Source organism: Rhyacophila brunnea, unplaced genomic scaffold (assembly GCF_057557595.1).
Source record: "Rhyacophila brunnea isolate RB1 unplaced genomic scaffold, BYU_Rbru_1.0 scaffold_3, whole genome shotgun sequence".
Classification (NCBI taxonomy): domain Eukaryota; kingdom Metazoa; phylum Arthropoda; class Insecta; order Trichoptera; family Rhyacophilidae; genus Rhyacophila; species Rhyacophila brunnea.
This window is the reverse complement of record NW_028232965.1, coordinates 10097478-10115804: the sequence shown is the minus strand read 5'-3', so window position 1 is coordinate 10115804 and position 18327 is coordinate 10097478. Positions and strand designations below refer to the sequence as shown.

Here is an 18327-nt window from a genome sequence, read left to right as displayed (position 1 = left end):
TAAAATTAATATTTTCTAATAAACAAATACTTAAATAAACGCTTAAAATTTGAATAAAATTTATATTTTGTGCTTTGCGGATGCACGAAGTAGAATTAAAAATAATAAAAATATATTTCACCAATAATTTTATTTTTATTAGAAAGATAGAATTATTTTATTGTTTTTTTTTTAATTTTAATAAAAACAAAATGTTTCTTCATGTTAAAATAAAACTATGCGTGTAGACACAAAATATAAACAATTGAGTAATTTAGTCAATATTTTAATTTTAGTAAGTATTTCATACAATTAGTAGTTATTTACTATTATACTATTGTAGTTTATGTTTACTTAGACATTTTTCATAAAAAAATAATTATGCATGACTTTTGTTTACGACATTTTAATTATAATAACAGCAAAAAAACTGGCAACATTAAGGAAAAATATTAATCGTGTACAAGAATTCGCCGACACTAAACGATAATTGAAATTTACAGATACTTAGGGCACATCTTATTTTTTATCTTTACTTATTGTTTATTGTGATTTTGTTCAGATTATTTTATCCCCACATCCCACGCCCAGTTACTTATATGTCTATTATTTTTAATAATTTTATAAGACAGTAAAATAAACTACAGTATTTCTAAGGATTTGGAATAATACTTCAAAAGTATAGACAAATCAGTACGTAATATAGTAGGTATATTATCTAACGATAATAAACCATATTTTAACAATGGATATTACTACATTATAATAATTATTTAAAAATATACCTAAGTATAACTGTTGTTTTCGTTGCTTTAAATTGTATTTAAAATAGTTTGTCAAACAGGCTATGATGAAAAACAAAAAAGCTAACATATAGTAATTAAACAACTCCTGAAATAATTTAATCAAATGGATAATATTATGGATTCAATTTCTACAATACTGAATCGTTAGTTTTAACGTATCATACCATCAAATTATAACACACTTGGCTTAATATGTTTTGAATTGAATAAGAAATCTATGAATCAGACATATTAATGGGTATCTACATTGTTCAATGAGTCGCATTAACTGTACACTGAACACAATAATCATTCATAAGCGTACGTCACTTACCGTCTCTATCAACATTATTATAAAATTTATCAGTGGATACGCATATACTTTAACGCCATGTAGGTACAGTTAAAGCGAACATAAGAATTAGTTTTCCGATGAAATATTAAAAATCGCGCAATAAGTTCTAATTTTCTTACTTTATATACATACCTCGGAATGGTAATTCGTTAATCTTGCCCGTTCTGTGATGTCAAGTCACGTTACATAACTTCTTAAATCAGTTAATGTGCAACTTCGTGAACGTTATAGATTATTTATTACTAAAATCAATATATTTATTTATAAGTCTGTGTATTTGGTTGCCATAAAATGGCATTTTCATAATAAAATACTGTCATTCCTGAAATTAGTACGGTAACGCAATCTGACGGCACAGGACGGAACGGAAATTTTTAGGATAATAAGATAAAGGTTAATGGCGTAGTATGAATTATGTGGTTCAGTCGAGGGACAGTTGATGCGTGAGGTTGATGTTTTTGTTGGTCTGTGCACGGTCAGATGGAGCCCGCTCAAGTCACGACTCCGGGGTCCGCCGCAGGTTGTTCGCAGGGATGAAGAGTTTCTCGGTGTTCGGATCCCGGTCCAGGAACAATTCTCCTCAGCACAGATCCATCTCGCTGCCGGAAAGTACGGAACCAACATCACAAAGTCTCACCTTTCTAAATGTGTATTCAAACAAATGTGGTGCGTCTTCCGCCAAAGGTGTGGGCTTTCTGTGTTTAGAGTGTTAGCCACCGGGTGGACAACCTATTTAGATGGAAATCATTTTACCAGAGCACCAGTGAACGATATTATTTAGGAATACACTGTCAGCAGGACACCGCAATCTGAAAACGCATAATTCACCTCATCTAGATGGTTTAGAAAGGAATACATTTTAATTCAATATTTAACACAATTTCGATAGGTTGCCATAGATTCAAAAAAATCTTTCAAATACATTAACATTTTTCTTCAATATAACAATAACTTCTTAACACAAAAGTAACATGTTTAATAATTTATGTAGGCACCAATGTATTACTATCTATTCATTACATGTTCATTATGTACTAACATCTTTTATGTTAATAAAAATTACTTCGTATTAGTCTCAAATAAACGCCAAACGCTACTGTATGGATAAATCTAATAAGCTGAAGGTGTAAAAGCAAAAAATGTAATAGAATCATAAGACATTATATTATAGTTAAACGTTGTATATCTATGGGTTACAAAAAATAAAATTGTTAAATTTTAACCATTAAAACATCTTAATTAATAAAAACTATATCGAAAGTTATTGCCCGCTTTGCCCGAACTTTCAACCCGTATTCAGACTTTGAGAAGCTTGCTAAGTTAGCCGGATCGCACATATAAACTCGTCTCGACTGCAGCACGTCGAATATGTTGGTTTGATTTTGTTGATATTCACATTGCTCCGCACATTGCTCGAATGCGACATTTTAATTTGAAAAAAAGCTACTTTTGTCGCAAGCAAGAAATTTCACTCGACATGGAACGTAGGTATAATTCCAAAATGCCACACTGGTACATCTGCAGATGTGGCTTTTTCATTCGTTTCTGCCTGCCGCGTGACGTCACTGTCCCGACATGACCATGCGCACCGAAGACAGTTGAAACATTGTGCTCCCAATTTTGATTTATTTCTATATCCCAGACGAGACGAATTTAAATGTGAGACAGGGACTTTAATTCGTTTTGTCCGGACTTCCCCATAGTAACCATTTCTACAATATAGTAATTAATTAAATAATTATTACTACTTATATAAAACTATACTTACTCATTAGAAATAAATTATCTTTTACGGTAAAACGTAATAAATAGTAGATAGAAAATATTTTGATTCAAATCTGCAGGTTCATTGATTTTAATAAATAATTAAATAGTTAGGTATTCAATTATATTTATTTTACAATGACCGTCGTTTTGATACCAGTCTGGCTATGGCAATCCTACGCGTAGATAATTCAGCTTTTTAAAAAAACTAGAAAAGTAATAAATGTTATATGTATAAATTTATATTGGTGTCGTGTGCTTCAGTGATTAAAAATCAGTATTGCAACAACCGAATTTGAACTGCATAAATGTTTTCCTTACACACTATACATAAAATCAATGCTTGTTACAATAATCATGTAATATACATAGTCATAGCTCGTCCAATAATATATGTTGCTTGCATTTTGTAAAGGCAAACATTCAAATAGATTTGTGCCTGAAGTTTTCACTATTTAAAAATAATGACCGCTTGACATGATATTCAATTCTCCCTTAATCCCAGCTTGTCATCCCTCCTCAAAAGAGTTCGATAGAATATGTTATATTATTTTTTTTTAAATTATCATTTTTATTTTTTGTTTATTTTTTTGTTAACATATTGTTTTTCAGAAATGGGGGGTACAGGAACGAGGCCTTTTGGTCAGCCTCTTTGCTTCGTACAAGATACTGAAGAGCCCTATTCGCCGGTCAAAAGTAAAAAGAATGTCAAACGAAAAAAATAAATCCGCTGGCCCACATAGGATTCTGTTTTAAAAAAATAGGAAAATTTCATATTTATAATAATTTATTTTATTCGTCCCTAGACTTAAAAAAAAACTACTATACCCCGCGTTATTTTACAATGTTTAATCAAAACTATCGTTAGTTAAATACATAGTATACAATTGCTCAATAATAATCTACTTAATATTCTATTTGTACATTTCTCTCGATTTTAATGCTGAAATCGTGAAACTAATATGCCGGAAAGTGTCATGTCCTGTCATCTGTGATAATTGTAAATTGACTTAAATAAAGAATATATATTTTAAATTTAAACCAAATTTTTAATTAAACAAAATGACTTTACTAACTTTCTGTACCACTGTGCTACCATGTCTATAATAATTTACAATACAATATAAAAATAAGTAAGTACAATAATTACGCATGGACTAGTTTTTTGTGAATTCCTATTTTACGATTTATCTACTGATTAAAACTTAGTTTTTTTTTAATTCGTAGTTTGTTTACTATTCTATGACATAACTGCTTTAGAAAAAGTTACATGCATGACGCTAATACTTTATTATGCAAATTTTATTGACATAAATAATACTCTCAATATTTACTGATCATAATTAATTATAAAACTAATATTACGATGACTTTATAACAGTTTTCCATTTGTTTGTTCTATCAATTTTATAATACATATTATTACACATTCTATTTTTCTCTGTATAATCTGTTTCTAGTGTGTTTTGATTTTTATGAAACATCGCAACTTGGACATAATAACAGAATTTTCTTTATTATTGGTCCTATACTTTTATGGGTGCTATTATTTTTTTTAATAGCTACTGAACTAACAATTTCTAAGAAAATGTATATGCCTATAATATTTTTAATGACCGACATTCACATAAAAGTGACAGCCACGTTCGTTTTTCCGAAGTTTTTCGAGTTTATCTTTTAGATTGAAATAAAGCAGTGCCCATTGAATACATTATAAAATTGATGACTTCCGATTTGTCGCTTTTTCACCGCAGGCGCTGGTGTGACGATGAAGACATCCGTCAGCGCATTAATGTTACGTCAGTCTGACAGTTCCAGCCCAATCGCCGGTACTCTATCGCCCTCTACAAATTGCTATTTTATGTAGTTCAATCACTTACCCATTATGAAGAGATCGATAAAACTTTTTGTACCTATCCGCCATGAATGACGAAGGCATAAATTAGGATTTAGTCCATATTATTTATCCGAGTCCTTATTTGCTTTTGAAACGAATTCCGTTTGGTTTTTCTCTTTCACATTTCTATCTTAAGCCTGCAATTTATTTCTTAATATTATTTCAACAAAATATATTTCAGTTATCTGCTACATGCATTTAAATATTTTAAAACAACTTTTCATCCTGAAAACCAAAAAAAAACTAATTATGTTATATTATTTATTTAAATTTTATCGAACCAAACCGATATATTATTCCCAAAAACATCGCATGATTTTCCGAGGCGATTGCAATAATTATTTATACACGCACATTTATATAAAGTGCACAAATTTTGGTCTCCCAAGTACCTATTGATACACTACTGCACTTTATTTATGTAAAAATTATGATTGTTTTTATTTCTTTAGTGTGTTTTACATAAACGTTTTTGTTTGATTTTCATAATATGTTTGAAATATTATCTGGTGTATATTTTATGTATCTGCGATTGCGTTGTGATATTTTATATCCATTGTATATTCGTACAAACGACAATAAAGAAACAAATATCTGAGATATTTAAAATCATTTGCATGTTTATCGTTGAAGAGAATCGTTACAGCTATATATATTATACATAATGGATACCATTTACTTAATATCTACTTGATGACTCAATCGATATCCAGAAGTTCGTTTTAATAATACTATGTAACTTGTATTCTCCCTTGTGTTTTACATTTTTTAAATATTAATATTTTAATGAGACGACACTAAATTATATAGATAGGGAGTCCTAAAAACATATTATAATTTGGACACCAACCACAATAAAAAATATTGCATAATCAAATACATGTCCGCTTATAATAGAAATATTACCATATGACCAGTAATAATAGTTTTTAAATAATGGTCATTAAGTATATTGTGGTACTAGAATTAATATTGTATTAATTTATTAAGTGTCTAATCCAACGCAATCGTATACCTGTGTAAAGTTTGTTGGAAGGTGTGTTAATGTAAGGCATGTGTGCGGTTGTAGCGCCTCATTCTCCGCGACGGCAGAAGCTGAACCTGAGGATGAAGAGCCTCTCGCTGGACTCCCCAGAGAGCTCAGAGCAGAGGAGAAGGCCAGCCGGTCCAGCGCCGGCGTCCATCCAAGTCACCGCGCACTCCACAGCTCATGCCAGACTTCACTGTACGACTCAAACCATCACACACAACGCTACGACTAACTTTCATAACCAATAATTTTATTACTACTCACTGTCGATGTTAGCTTTCTGTTGTTGCCCTGCGTGCCGACGAGAACTAAGGGTCTATCCCGAGGCTTTCTACCACTTTTGTATTTCTTTTTTTTTTTCATTTTGTGGCTGATGCAAGAGAGATAGAGCTTATTTGTTCATCATTATCAACCATATTTACCATTACTGCAGACTACAATTAGGCCTACTTACACCAAACACAGATGTAGGTACATGCAGTGATACAAGATGGTACATATTATAATATTGCAATTTTCATTTATTAATAAAACCTGTATCGATTCGTTGAACTTTCGTAGAAGAATAAACCATAATAAGTTTCTATATAAATAAATACATTGTATAGAAATAATATCTAGATATTTTAATATGCCTACTACACTTTTTCAATAAATTATAATATGCAAATTGTATTTCTTAAAATATATTAGTAATTTACTTGTACAACTTAATAATCTTTATCTCTCAATTGACCTTTGGTTAAGAATAGCGGCTTTCATAGAAACAGATTGTTGGTCAAGCGTCTCAACAAAACGAAAAATGGTCATCACCACCATCTTTGCATGTTTTCCACATCTAGGATGCACCTGAAATCGATGTTACCTCTTACCACGTCAGTCTTCCTGGCTTTTATTGACTCTCCTCCTGCCTGAGTGTTTGATCGACTTTTTTACAGGTCTTCGGCTTATGCAGTTTTAATACTTACATTTAAAACTTACCTACTTCACTGCGTATTTATGCTATTTATAAAATTTCACCTCTCATATTCTACATATTATTATTATCTACACATCAATACTTTATTTTTCATTTTTTTACAAAGTGCATAAGTATATTTATATTTCAGAATCAAATATATACCAACACTATACTATTATTTTGTTATTTTTATATAATACACTATTTTAACGCTTTTTATTGTTGACATACCATTAATACAAAAAGCTTTTTTCATTTTATAAAATATATTGATAATTTAAAACTATTCATACCTTTTCAAGTGTGCTATTTTTGCAATCCGAGAGCAGTAGGTATCTATCTGCCTAAATAAAAAGAATTTTTCATTAAATAACTGAACGAAATTGAATCATTTTTTTGTTGTAGTTTGGTATACATATTCTAATCTTCGTCAGTCACGAAACACACATAATTACATAAAACATTTTTCGCTGAGTAGTATTTTTAATATATTATTTTTAAATTAGATTCAATAATTATTGGCACAAGTCTTATCTTCGTGAAATATAATAAATTTTGGAAATTCAACTTTTCTTGCAATTGATGTTTATTATTTTTCTAAAACAATAACATTAGTAAGTAAAAAAATCTTTAAAGAAATTATTCTATTAGGCTTTCCTAAGTTGGAATTCTTATATAATTTTCTGTATCACTTGCATTGATTAACTATGCCACATATTTTTATTTGCTCAAATACATTATATTTTCATACTAATAAAAAATCTGCGCTTTTCAATTATTACTATCTACATTCTAAAAACTCTATTATCGTTTCTTATAAATTAACAAAATGCTTCTGGTTTTAGATTTTTAAATATATTTTCACATTTTGGATAATATTTTATTCATATTATTTTACACGCAAATAAATTTTTAATTCCACTGTCAAAGGAAAATTCTTAATTTGGAGTCTTACTGTCGCATTTTAGTTATATGCAAATAATTAATTATTGATTTAATCAAACATAATTCTGTATGATATTATGTAATACCTGCCCAAGTACTTATACAATACCACGAATAATATCTATATGCGAGAGGTAAACAAAGTTAAATCAATATCAACAACAATTACTTTACAAAAGGACCTAATTAGTTATTTTATGCGAATTAGACATCCGGTATTATAAGGGATAAAAATCAAGATACCTGCCCATATTTTTTCTATTTTGTTATATAATTTTCTAGTTTTCAAATATTTTTTTAGTTTTTTTAATGTTCAAAACTGGGTTTTTAAAATTCACCCCTATAGAAATTTTAATTTTATTATATTATTAAATACATTATGAGTTACTGCTATGTATCATGATGTAACACAATTTGGTCAAATTTAGACCGTAGTATTCCTCTTCCATACAGATATTATCTATAACAAATCTTTTCTAAAATGTTGAAAATATATTATTTTATACTCTAAAGATTTTTAATTTATCAAGTGTGTATAAATCTAGCAAATTTAGTGTAATTCAGTTCAAAATTAGTTTGAACTATTTTTTTCACAATAAATCAAAAAGTTTTATATTACTATTCTTTCTAAATTCAATTTTTTTTTTAATATGCGCATGTATTTTTTTTGCTATTAATGTTTTTCTCTCTTGTGTCTATTTTACATACTTATTTAATTTTCTATTTACATCTTGTTTTACTAGGTGCTAACACTGAATTGATCTTGCATGGTAGAAGTAGCCAAACACTACTACGCCACAGTCTCACAAAATCGAAATCAAGTATGGATTGTATTTTATTTTATTTTCTGTTTACATAATTTTCACAAAATTATACACATTTTATAATCAATTTATTACAAATTTATATTCTTTGCACCTTCCACATTTTTAATGATTTTAGAAGAATCCTCCAAAACTATATTCAGCATGGAATTTAATAAAATTGTATTTGTAATAAATTTTGACTGCTTTTGTTTTTGATATAATATATAAAAGTTCAGTTTGTCATAAAATTAAGGTACATGCACTACCATATTAATATGTTGTCAATTTGATATATTCGTGCTGAATATATTTCGTTTAATATATCATAAAATTATTATTATTTTTTAGTTGCAATATTATTTACTAAAAATAATATTTTTCTCACGACATGTATAGCGGGTATGTCATAAAAATATATTTTCATCTCAACACATTTTAACCCCCTACACTACTGTACAGTAGCTGTTTTCAATATTTCCCTAATTCAACACAATGAGCTTTTTATAGTTGTGTTTTTAGTCGTAGCATTCGCAGAAGTATTTTATGAGGAAAATAATTTATTTTTTCCGATTTCAGCGCCATCTAGCCCAGTACACAACAGGCGGTTGCTAAGTGCGCGCAATATGCGAATGAGCAGTGTGGAATTACCGGACGACCATGATAAAAGTTTATCTTCAGCCAGTACGAGCCCGTGTCCATCACCGGTAAAACAGGTTTCTGTCGCACCTTTGATTTTGGTTAGAAGCTTTGCTATTGCACGAATTTTCTGTAAGTTTTCCATGTTTTGAATAAAGAAATAATTGTCAGATTTCATACTGCAGTTAGAATATGAATTCTTGTATATAAAAACAAGGTATCGTTAAAATATACGAAGCAATAATACCTACAATTATAATTGTCCTAATAATATAACCTAATATAGGTACTTATCTATGAGTAAAGTTGAATATGTACCCATATCGATATAAATCTGTAATCTTCAAAGAGGTTGGACATCAAACTCTTTGGTAATCTGGCTGCCAAACTCTTTATGGTATCTACTAATATGCGTCAAAAATGTTTTTAGCTGCTTTTTACTTTGCTTGTAATGCATTCGCACAATATAAACAATAATATTTTGAAAACTATAGTTAATTTAATAATTACTTTATTAAATTAAATTATTAATTTAAAAATTCACTAAATAATATTAAAATGGTTTTCTATGAACAAGAAGCATAAAAAATATTATATAAAATACATACTTAATACATTCATTTTGGAAAATTTTGTGAAAAGTTTGTAGACTTATTCATTTTATACAATGAAATACCATTTACATACTTGACAGAATACAACGATTTTGAATAACTAAAATTGACAATGTCAAATTTAATGTTTGTGCAAAACAGTAGGTACGCATTACATTAAACTGGATATAATAAGTGTTTATAAAATGGCATCTATAAATTTAATTTCGGGCCAGCCACCTCTCATAGAAAAACTGAAATGTCAGAATGACTTCCATAGCAACTCGCGCATATAACATTAATTTAGTTGCTAGGACCTCCTTAGCAACCAGCAGTATTACACAGCATTATCAAAAACATTGACGCAAAAGACTACTAACTGCTGATTGCTGAGGTCCTAGCAACTAAATTGTTATATACGCGAGTTGCTATAGAAATCAATATGAAAATGTCAGAATGACATTTTTAAACTTTTCCATGAAAGTTTTTGGCTGGCCCGAAAATTAATTTATAGATGCCATTTTAATGTAATACCTATATACTGTTCTGCATAAAGAAATAAATCAGTAGAACAAAATTCCTTTTTCCTGCTTCATTTTCGTACATTTAGACTCCATCTCTATAGAAAAATATTGTCTTAACATCTTTGATAGAATACCATTTTACAACAGAATACTATTCATTACATTAAATCACATAATAACATTTGTTATCTAGTGAATAACATTTTGATTGTAACACCACGAAGACTATAAAAATATACGTTTTGTTTATTTTTCTCTATTTTTGTAATCAACAGATGTAAAATAGGTCAAATTACCTATATTATAGTTTTCCAGAATTGATGATCACATGCCCTCGTTAATTTCTTGTAATAAGTGAAGTATTCAAATAGCTTCCACATCAGCGAAGCTATTCTATACACAATGCGGCTATCGACGGTAGTTTATCAAATTTATGCATAGACTATAGATACATCTATTTATGTATTTAGGCAGTTAATTGTTACAATAAGTTAACTGTCTAAACTGTCACTATTATTCTTACAGCAAAAACCGCATCGTCTTTTACCAACAAACCTGTACGTAATCCTATACAACTTCAACTCCCGTCACCAAGATGAGTTGGATCTGAAGGCAGGGTACAAGGTGACGGTAATCGATACCTCGGATCAGGACTGGTGGAAGGGGAAATGCCTCGGGAGAGTAGGATACTTCCCTTCCAAGTATTGCACCAAGCTGCAAGCTGGAGAAAGGCCTCTGCAAGTCACACACAATCTGCAGGTCACTAAACATTATACATAACTTAATAGAGTATTGTCTGACAGAGTATGAGGGTTTATTATATTTCGTGGACGTGCCTTTTTAGTGAAGTTTCAAACGAACATCAGCAGCGCGTATGCCTAGTCCCTTAGTGAAAAGGTAAATGAGCTGCTAAAAACGTGTGTGTGAAAGAGACCTTAGCAAGACGAAAAATACTTGGATTGTATTTCCTCACCAAACCACCAAATTATACCATCATAGAAAAGCGTACATCTCTTGTTATGTACCTATCCATTAACGTACTCATTATTTATTTTATTGATTACGTCATATACTTACGAAGTTATTCTTTAAAATGAATACTCTATTTCCATAGTTTCTAATTTTATTTTTGTAACTTTTGCATATATGTTTAAATCACGTATATTATATGCTATATTTATTTCATGTTATGTTCATGATTTTAAAGGTTTCCGATGGGGACAACGGGCTCATGTTGCTGAGAGACCAAATCGTGATCCAAGTAGGCGAGGAAGTCGACGGAATGGTGATGATCAGGTCCGGTGACAACCGCCAGGGAGTCTGCCCGCTCAAATTTCTTCAGGAAGTGTGACACGACGGAGATCACGACTACTCTATTACGACTGACCGTGACTCGAGTCCCTTCCGTGCAACGGCTTCAATTGACAGCAACTCCTTCGATGCGGACGACTGCAAGATCTCGTGCCAACATACTCCAACTTCCGAGATAGCCTCGCATTCGTCTTCTTCTTACAAAATGTCCGATAACGTATACCGGAACTTGAAACATTCTAACCCTATCGCTACGCATCACGCTTCGATGCAGACTTACAAATATCAATCGCAACACTACCATCAGAATACACCAGAAAAATATAACCCTAATAAGAGCTACCTTAATTATCAAAGAGTTACAAATTTCACGTACGTTCAAAATGTAAACTTACATAGACCATACGCTTTCAATTCAGGAAACTTGAACACTTTCTGCGGAGCCGATGGTCTTCTGAAAGCATATTTCGGATCAAACACTCCTATGCGAAGTGACATGCTCTCCAACCATAATGACCGTGAGTTGGCTCACTCCAACGCGAGTGTCAGCAGAAATGAATCCATCAAAAGCTCGGATCATATTTCCCCAAGCGCACGAGATATTCTGGACAGGTGCAGAGGGCGAAAGAATTTGAAAAAACTACCCATGCTTTCTTCAGCACGACCCCTCGGACTGAATTTCCCTACTCCAAAAAGGATGGCTAATTTTATTGGAAATAGAAAAATATCAAACTCCCAAGAGAGGCCGCTTCTCATGGGTTATCAAACCGACCCCGATGACTTCGAGCAGGGCGCTGCTTTCGAAATTATTCCAAATAAGAATGGACTTAAAATTTCTCCGGTTTATACTCCCGGAGCGTACGGCGGTACCCCGAGAAAGTACGTGAATAGATCTAAAGTTAACTCTCACGAGAGACCTCTACTTTTTATGAGACATTGATATCATTACTGTGTCTGATTTTTACCCAATATCTATTTAGGTGTTCGAATTTTTGGAAAAACGTATTTTAAACAGGACTGAAAAGCTATAAATATGCACAAGCTATGCATGTCGCGTCGATTTAATTTGTCAAGCAATACTTTATATTATTTTATCATTATTTCAGTCACTGTTTATCATTACTTAATATGTTTTTAACTTGTAATTGCACATTACTACAAATGTAGATATTCGCGGACTTCATGCGGCCAAAGAATAAACTGTACTTTTGCATTATTCTAATCGAATGGTTCATTGAAGTGGAAATTCTTGCTTAAACCTGATTTATCTAACGACTGCATTTACCGTGAAGGAATTTATAAAGTCTGATTAAATAGAGGGAAATAGAGTCAGCAATGCTAAATTTGAGTGTCACGTTAAAATTAAATGTAGGTACTACCTACATAATATTATTTATTGAATAATTGGAGACTCCAGATCAATATAAATATTTATTATGAAATTAAATCCAAGCTTTTGTACCTACTTAACTATGTTTTCATTAAATGAATATTATTTATTACCAATTGGAAATGAAATTAATTAATTAATGGCTATCTATTAGGTAGGTATACCAATTCCCTGAAATGACATATTGTCCATTTTATAACACTGGGATATCCTAATTATAAATTTTATAACATATTTTTAATTGTTATTTAAAAGAATGGTATGAATTATTTGAATCACATGACTAACACATAAGTAATACATATTCTATTCCGTATTAAGAATTTTATTCATGATAATTTTGATATGAATTTTTTACTTAAAAATAGAAATGTGATTCCTAAATGGCTTTAAGGCATTGTTTTGGGCTAATGCGTAAGTTTTTTATTTTAAAAAAGTCTATTAGTAGGTACTACGATCGGTTGATGAATTTTTAATAAGATGGTTCGTTCGATATCATAGATTTATTTTTGAATCGACAATGGAATATATATTGTTAGAGGCTATAATATTATATTTATTATTTTTAAGTCATCCACAGATTAAATATTGTTTTTTTTATTTGGATTAATATATGTAAAATACCCATAGCGCTGAACGATCTATAATCTAAACTATAGTAGAACTAATTAACTAGAAAATAGTAGGTAATAAAAGTTACCTAATGTTCATTTTTTCAAAACATCAATGTTAACAATCTTAAAATTATACCGGGATAATTATATAAAATACATATTTTTAGCTAAAATAGTTAGTTATCTACCTATTCATATTATTATTATGCATAGAATTATGAGAAATATAATAATTGTTACTATTAGATACTTTATGTAAATACTTTCTCACATTCAGGTTAATACTATGAGACAGTTCAGTATTTAATTTATCAAAAAAAGTACCATTTACTACCGTTTTCCATGATTTTGATAAGCTGGTGTAGTCACCTGTAAGAAGAACACTTTAAATTTAATTTAGTGTTCATAATCAGTAAATAAAATATATTTACTCGTATTACTGTATTCATTTCTCATAGCCGTAGTATTGAGTGGAATTTCTCATTCCTAGAATTCAGTTTTACAATAATTAATTTTCTCATATTATACAGCAACAAAAACATGCCTATTAGAATATCATTGAAAAGATCTTGGATCGAGGCATTCGTAAAAGTAAGACTTCAATAATATTAGCTCTCTTTCTCTCTTAAGCTCTCGCTCAGAATGCGATAGATATGGGGTCGATTCCCACTGAGTCAAAGATTTTTTCAATTGGTATATTTCTAAGACTATAAAAAATTATATTATTAACTTTTCATTCTTAAATCATACCCAATATCATATTATCGACCACAATACACGGTCGTTACTGTCGTCTCCATACAGGCCTGATGCTCGAGCAAAGCTCGTATAAGATGCCATAGAGAATTAGATAATATTTTATACCAACCAGATACGTGACTGCGTTTTGCAGCTCATATCGACCGCAAAATTTTGATTTGTGTATGGCCTCGATGATCGCAAATTAATTTTTTAAATAACCTTTTCATTGTTTTTTATTTAAAATAATAGGTATATAAAGTGTTGTCTTATAAATATATTATTAATGGTGTTCTAATACATAATTGTTAAGGAGTTACGATAATACATGAGTATTTTATGTTATAGTCTATTTGAATCATTGTAATATAGTACATACTATATCGGGACCGAATATTGCCTACCATATGACCTTATGAAATATTCTTATAATTCATAACTGGCTGACATTATTTAAGTACTTACCTATGTATACGTATTTTAGACATAATATTAAACGCATTTATTTATATGTAAGCTTTCCTCTATTCGATCATATTGAGATTGGTATAGGTACATATAAAAATATATATCAATACCTATAATAGATACCTACTCATTGAGGTAATTCTGGCCAGAAACACATGGTCATATTCAATACGCATAACTCTTATATTATTATCGATCTAGACCAGACCTGGGCAAACAACGGCCCACCAAGTATCTCTGTGGGGCCCGCGAGCTTTAATCGTATTTCTGAAAAAAGTTTACTTTTTTCTACATTTTTAAAAATAAAATTTGGAAGAATTTGTCAACTTGTTGAAATTGTTTTATCACCTCTGGTTTTGTTGAAACTATTATAGAATTTGAAATTACGCGCGAACTGGACCGATCCAATGTGAAAGCGATAGGGGTGCGGAATGATGCAACGACCCCCTTGCATCTCACATACCACCCGTCACGTCAAAATTATCACTTTAAATTTTTTTAAATGTAAACAGTTTTATTCTTCTCATTAAATTGTTGGCTATTAGACAATCATTTTTTATGTCAAAATTCTTTTTTCACGATAATAAATAATGTATGTCCAAAAATAGTATTTGACTTGCGGCCCGCCGTTGATTTTATATTCCTAATGTGGCCCTTCATCCAAAAAAGTTTGCCCAGGCCTGATCTAGACGATATTTACAATATTGTCAGAATAGTAATCAGCAATTAAAATGATATTATAAATTTTAATACTTATATTATTTTTAATTCATCGTATTGATAACTAGGGTTGGCAATCCCGGGATCCCAATCGATTTCGGGATAAATTTTGCTATAATTTTGGCATCTAAAGAAGTATACTTTAAAGAAAGCAGGTGGTTTATTAAAAAAATCCTAAAATTTCAGAAAAAAAAACTATATTCATCTCATATCTTTTGAGCGTATCGAAAATAGTATAGATACATAATTATAAAGCTTCTTAAAAGCCAAATCATCACTCAAGAGAGTACTTCTAAATGTGTGGATTAGTAGATTTTGTCATGATTAAAAATTCTATCCGGGATTAATATCTACTTAATTCCGAAATTTAGAACTATGAATGCTACAGATTATAATATATCTTTTTAATTCTGTCTGTCTAATGTGTCAATCGCAGTTTTATTATTTCAATAATAATTCTTATCAATTTGAAATCTCATAAAAGTATCAAAAATAATCTATCTCTCGTAGTTATTTACTATGTATTACAATTAGAGCAAGAAGCGTTTGTATTATCAAACTAATACAATGACTCTTAACATCGTGGATATTCTAGATTCAAGAAAAAAAGGATGAATAAAAATAGCATTAAATTGAATTATGTATTCTTATCACCGTAGCAAGGAACAGAACGTTTCGAAAGAATCTGTAGTTTTTTCTACTCTCCTAAGATATCTCCTTCATAAACAATAGTGTGGTGACTTATTTTATATAGTGTATATTTTAATTCATAATGTAAACTTTAGTTATTTTTATTCGAGACCACCGAAATTGTATTATTTCTTGTGGCAAGTTCAATTTGTACAGATCCCCCATAAAGCATTTCACTTAATGGATTATTATTATGTATGGTAAAATATATGTCAGTAACAAAATGATCAATTAATATCCCTTGTTATTTTTTTCTATCATCTTCGTAATATTTATATACATATTAGGTACCGTCATTAATGAAACGGTTAAAAATGTCATAGGTAAATTGTTCTCCTTTAAAAATATTGTATTACTATCAACCCTCCCCACTAAAAATATAAAGATAAATATTCTAATATTACCGTACTTGTAATACAATTATATTATCAAAATTATTTTACGATATATTGAATACCAATTTGGCGCCAAAAGCAAAAGTATTGCTCATTCGCTGATAATATTGGGTACAGTCTTTTTATCCGTCCTCTCAACACCTTGTAAAATAATATAAATACGTTTTGTATGTTATAATAGATTATGCAAAACACAATTTTTTGTGTGCCTACACTACGAGTCCACATCAAAAGTTGCAAATTATTGTGTTTTCTTTCTACTGCACCCTATCAAAAATGCATGCTGCGTGGAAAATTTTATTAATTAACATGTCTTATTGTGAATAGTTATTATATATATTATTAAGATCATTTGCCATATCTCCAACCTATTGTAAAAGTAATAAATTAATAAAGCTTATTTTGTAAATCACAGTGCCATTCTGTTGCAATGGAATATTTTATATAGATTAATGGATACTATGTATTTACTTATATAGGTTTACTTTTAATATTGGAATGAAAAAAAATGGTCGAGGGTGCTTATAAAAATTATTCTAATGTATAAATGTTATTTTAAATTATATTTAATATGGCTGTTGATTTTTTCAAACTAAATGTATTATATTTGAAAGATGATTATGGTTCCTCCATTGTCAGGCAAAAAAGTATTCTGGACATAAAGTATTTCATTTTGTTGGCAACCACAGCAAATTTTGTTATTTAAAATTGGCTTGCATTAATAAATTATTATAATTTTGAGTAGAAAATATTTTTGATTGTCCACCTATAACGATAAATTATGCGAAACGTTTTAAAATATAACAAAACCCATTAAGTTCTTACTTACCCCTTAAAATACAATTAATTTAATATCTACAAAATTGTTTAACTAAAATATTTTCCATAGGCTATAATATATCTGTGATTATTTAAGTTATGTTTAAAATATTTATTTTTTTGCTACGAAAAAATGTTGGGCAAAGTCTAACTTTTTGTTGCAACTTTAAATTATGTATAATTACGTAAAATATTATATATTTACATGTTATAGTTTATAGTTTATTGCAAGCTGTTATTTTTTTGCAAGATTTAAATACAGCGCTAGTTTCCAGGTAAGATATATCTAATAATCGAAGAGCTGGATAGAATAGGGGCCTAATTATTGAACCATAATTTTTACTAAAAACTCGAAAATAATACGCATTAATATGTGTACACTTTGAACACTAGCGCCACCTGTTGTAGCTACCAAATTGAAACTATTTTTGGTGACGCAGTAAAGAAGGGATCGAGAAAATAAAAAAGAAAACTAGGCCTCTTCTGTCTACCTCCTCAGTTATTGTTTACGTTTTCACTTTAAAATAATCACATGCATTTTAATAACACACCCCTGCACAGTCAGTCGATGTTTATTGATAATACTTGTCTATTTGTGGTGAATATTCAATACATAGGTATTTAATAAGTAAAAATATATTATTAAACAGATTCAAAATTAAAATATAATTTATGATTCTGTGTAGGGTGTGTCAATATTCACGATATCATTAGACCCAAATATTTGCATAGTACTTAAAAAAAACAATTAACATTATTCATTCTAGATGGGTACTTAACTACGTACACTCGATTGTAACAATATCTATCATTAAAATGAACACCAGTTTTTTCTTCTTTTTCCCATGACTAGATAAAGGAACAGTATTTTGAAAATGTGATATCCCGGGGTTATGTAACTATTATG

At 29.9% G+C, this 18327-nt stretch overlaps 1 protein-coding gene across 1 annotated transcript in view; it reads left to right on the top strand.

Moving 5' to 3' along the window:
• Positions 1-11766, top strand: part of Stacl (SH3 and cysteine-rich domain-containing protein) — a 324840-nt gene extending 313074 nt beyond the window's left edge. The window contains exons 16-20 of the mRNA XM_085952491.1: positions 4638-4712; positions 5850-6005; positions 9099-9226; positions 10801-11034; positions 11483-11766. Coding sequence (XP_085808617.1) covers positions 4638-4712; positions 5850-6005; positions 9099-9226; positions 10801-11034; positions 11483-11626 — 737 coding nt within the window. The 3' untranslated portion in view covers positions 11627-11766. The remainder of the gene's footprint in view (positions 1-4637; positions 4713-5849; positions 6006-9098; positions 9227-10800; positions 11035-11482) is intronic.
• Positions 11767-18327: the final 6561 nt, after the last annotated feature.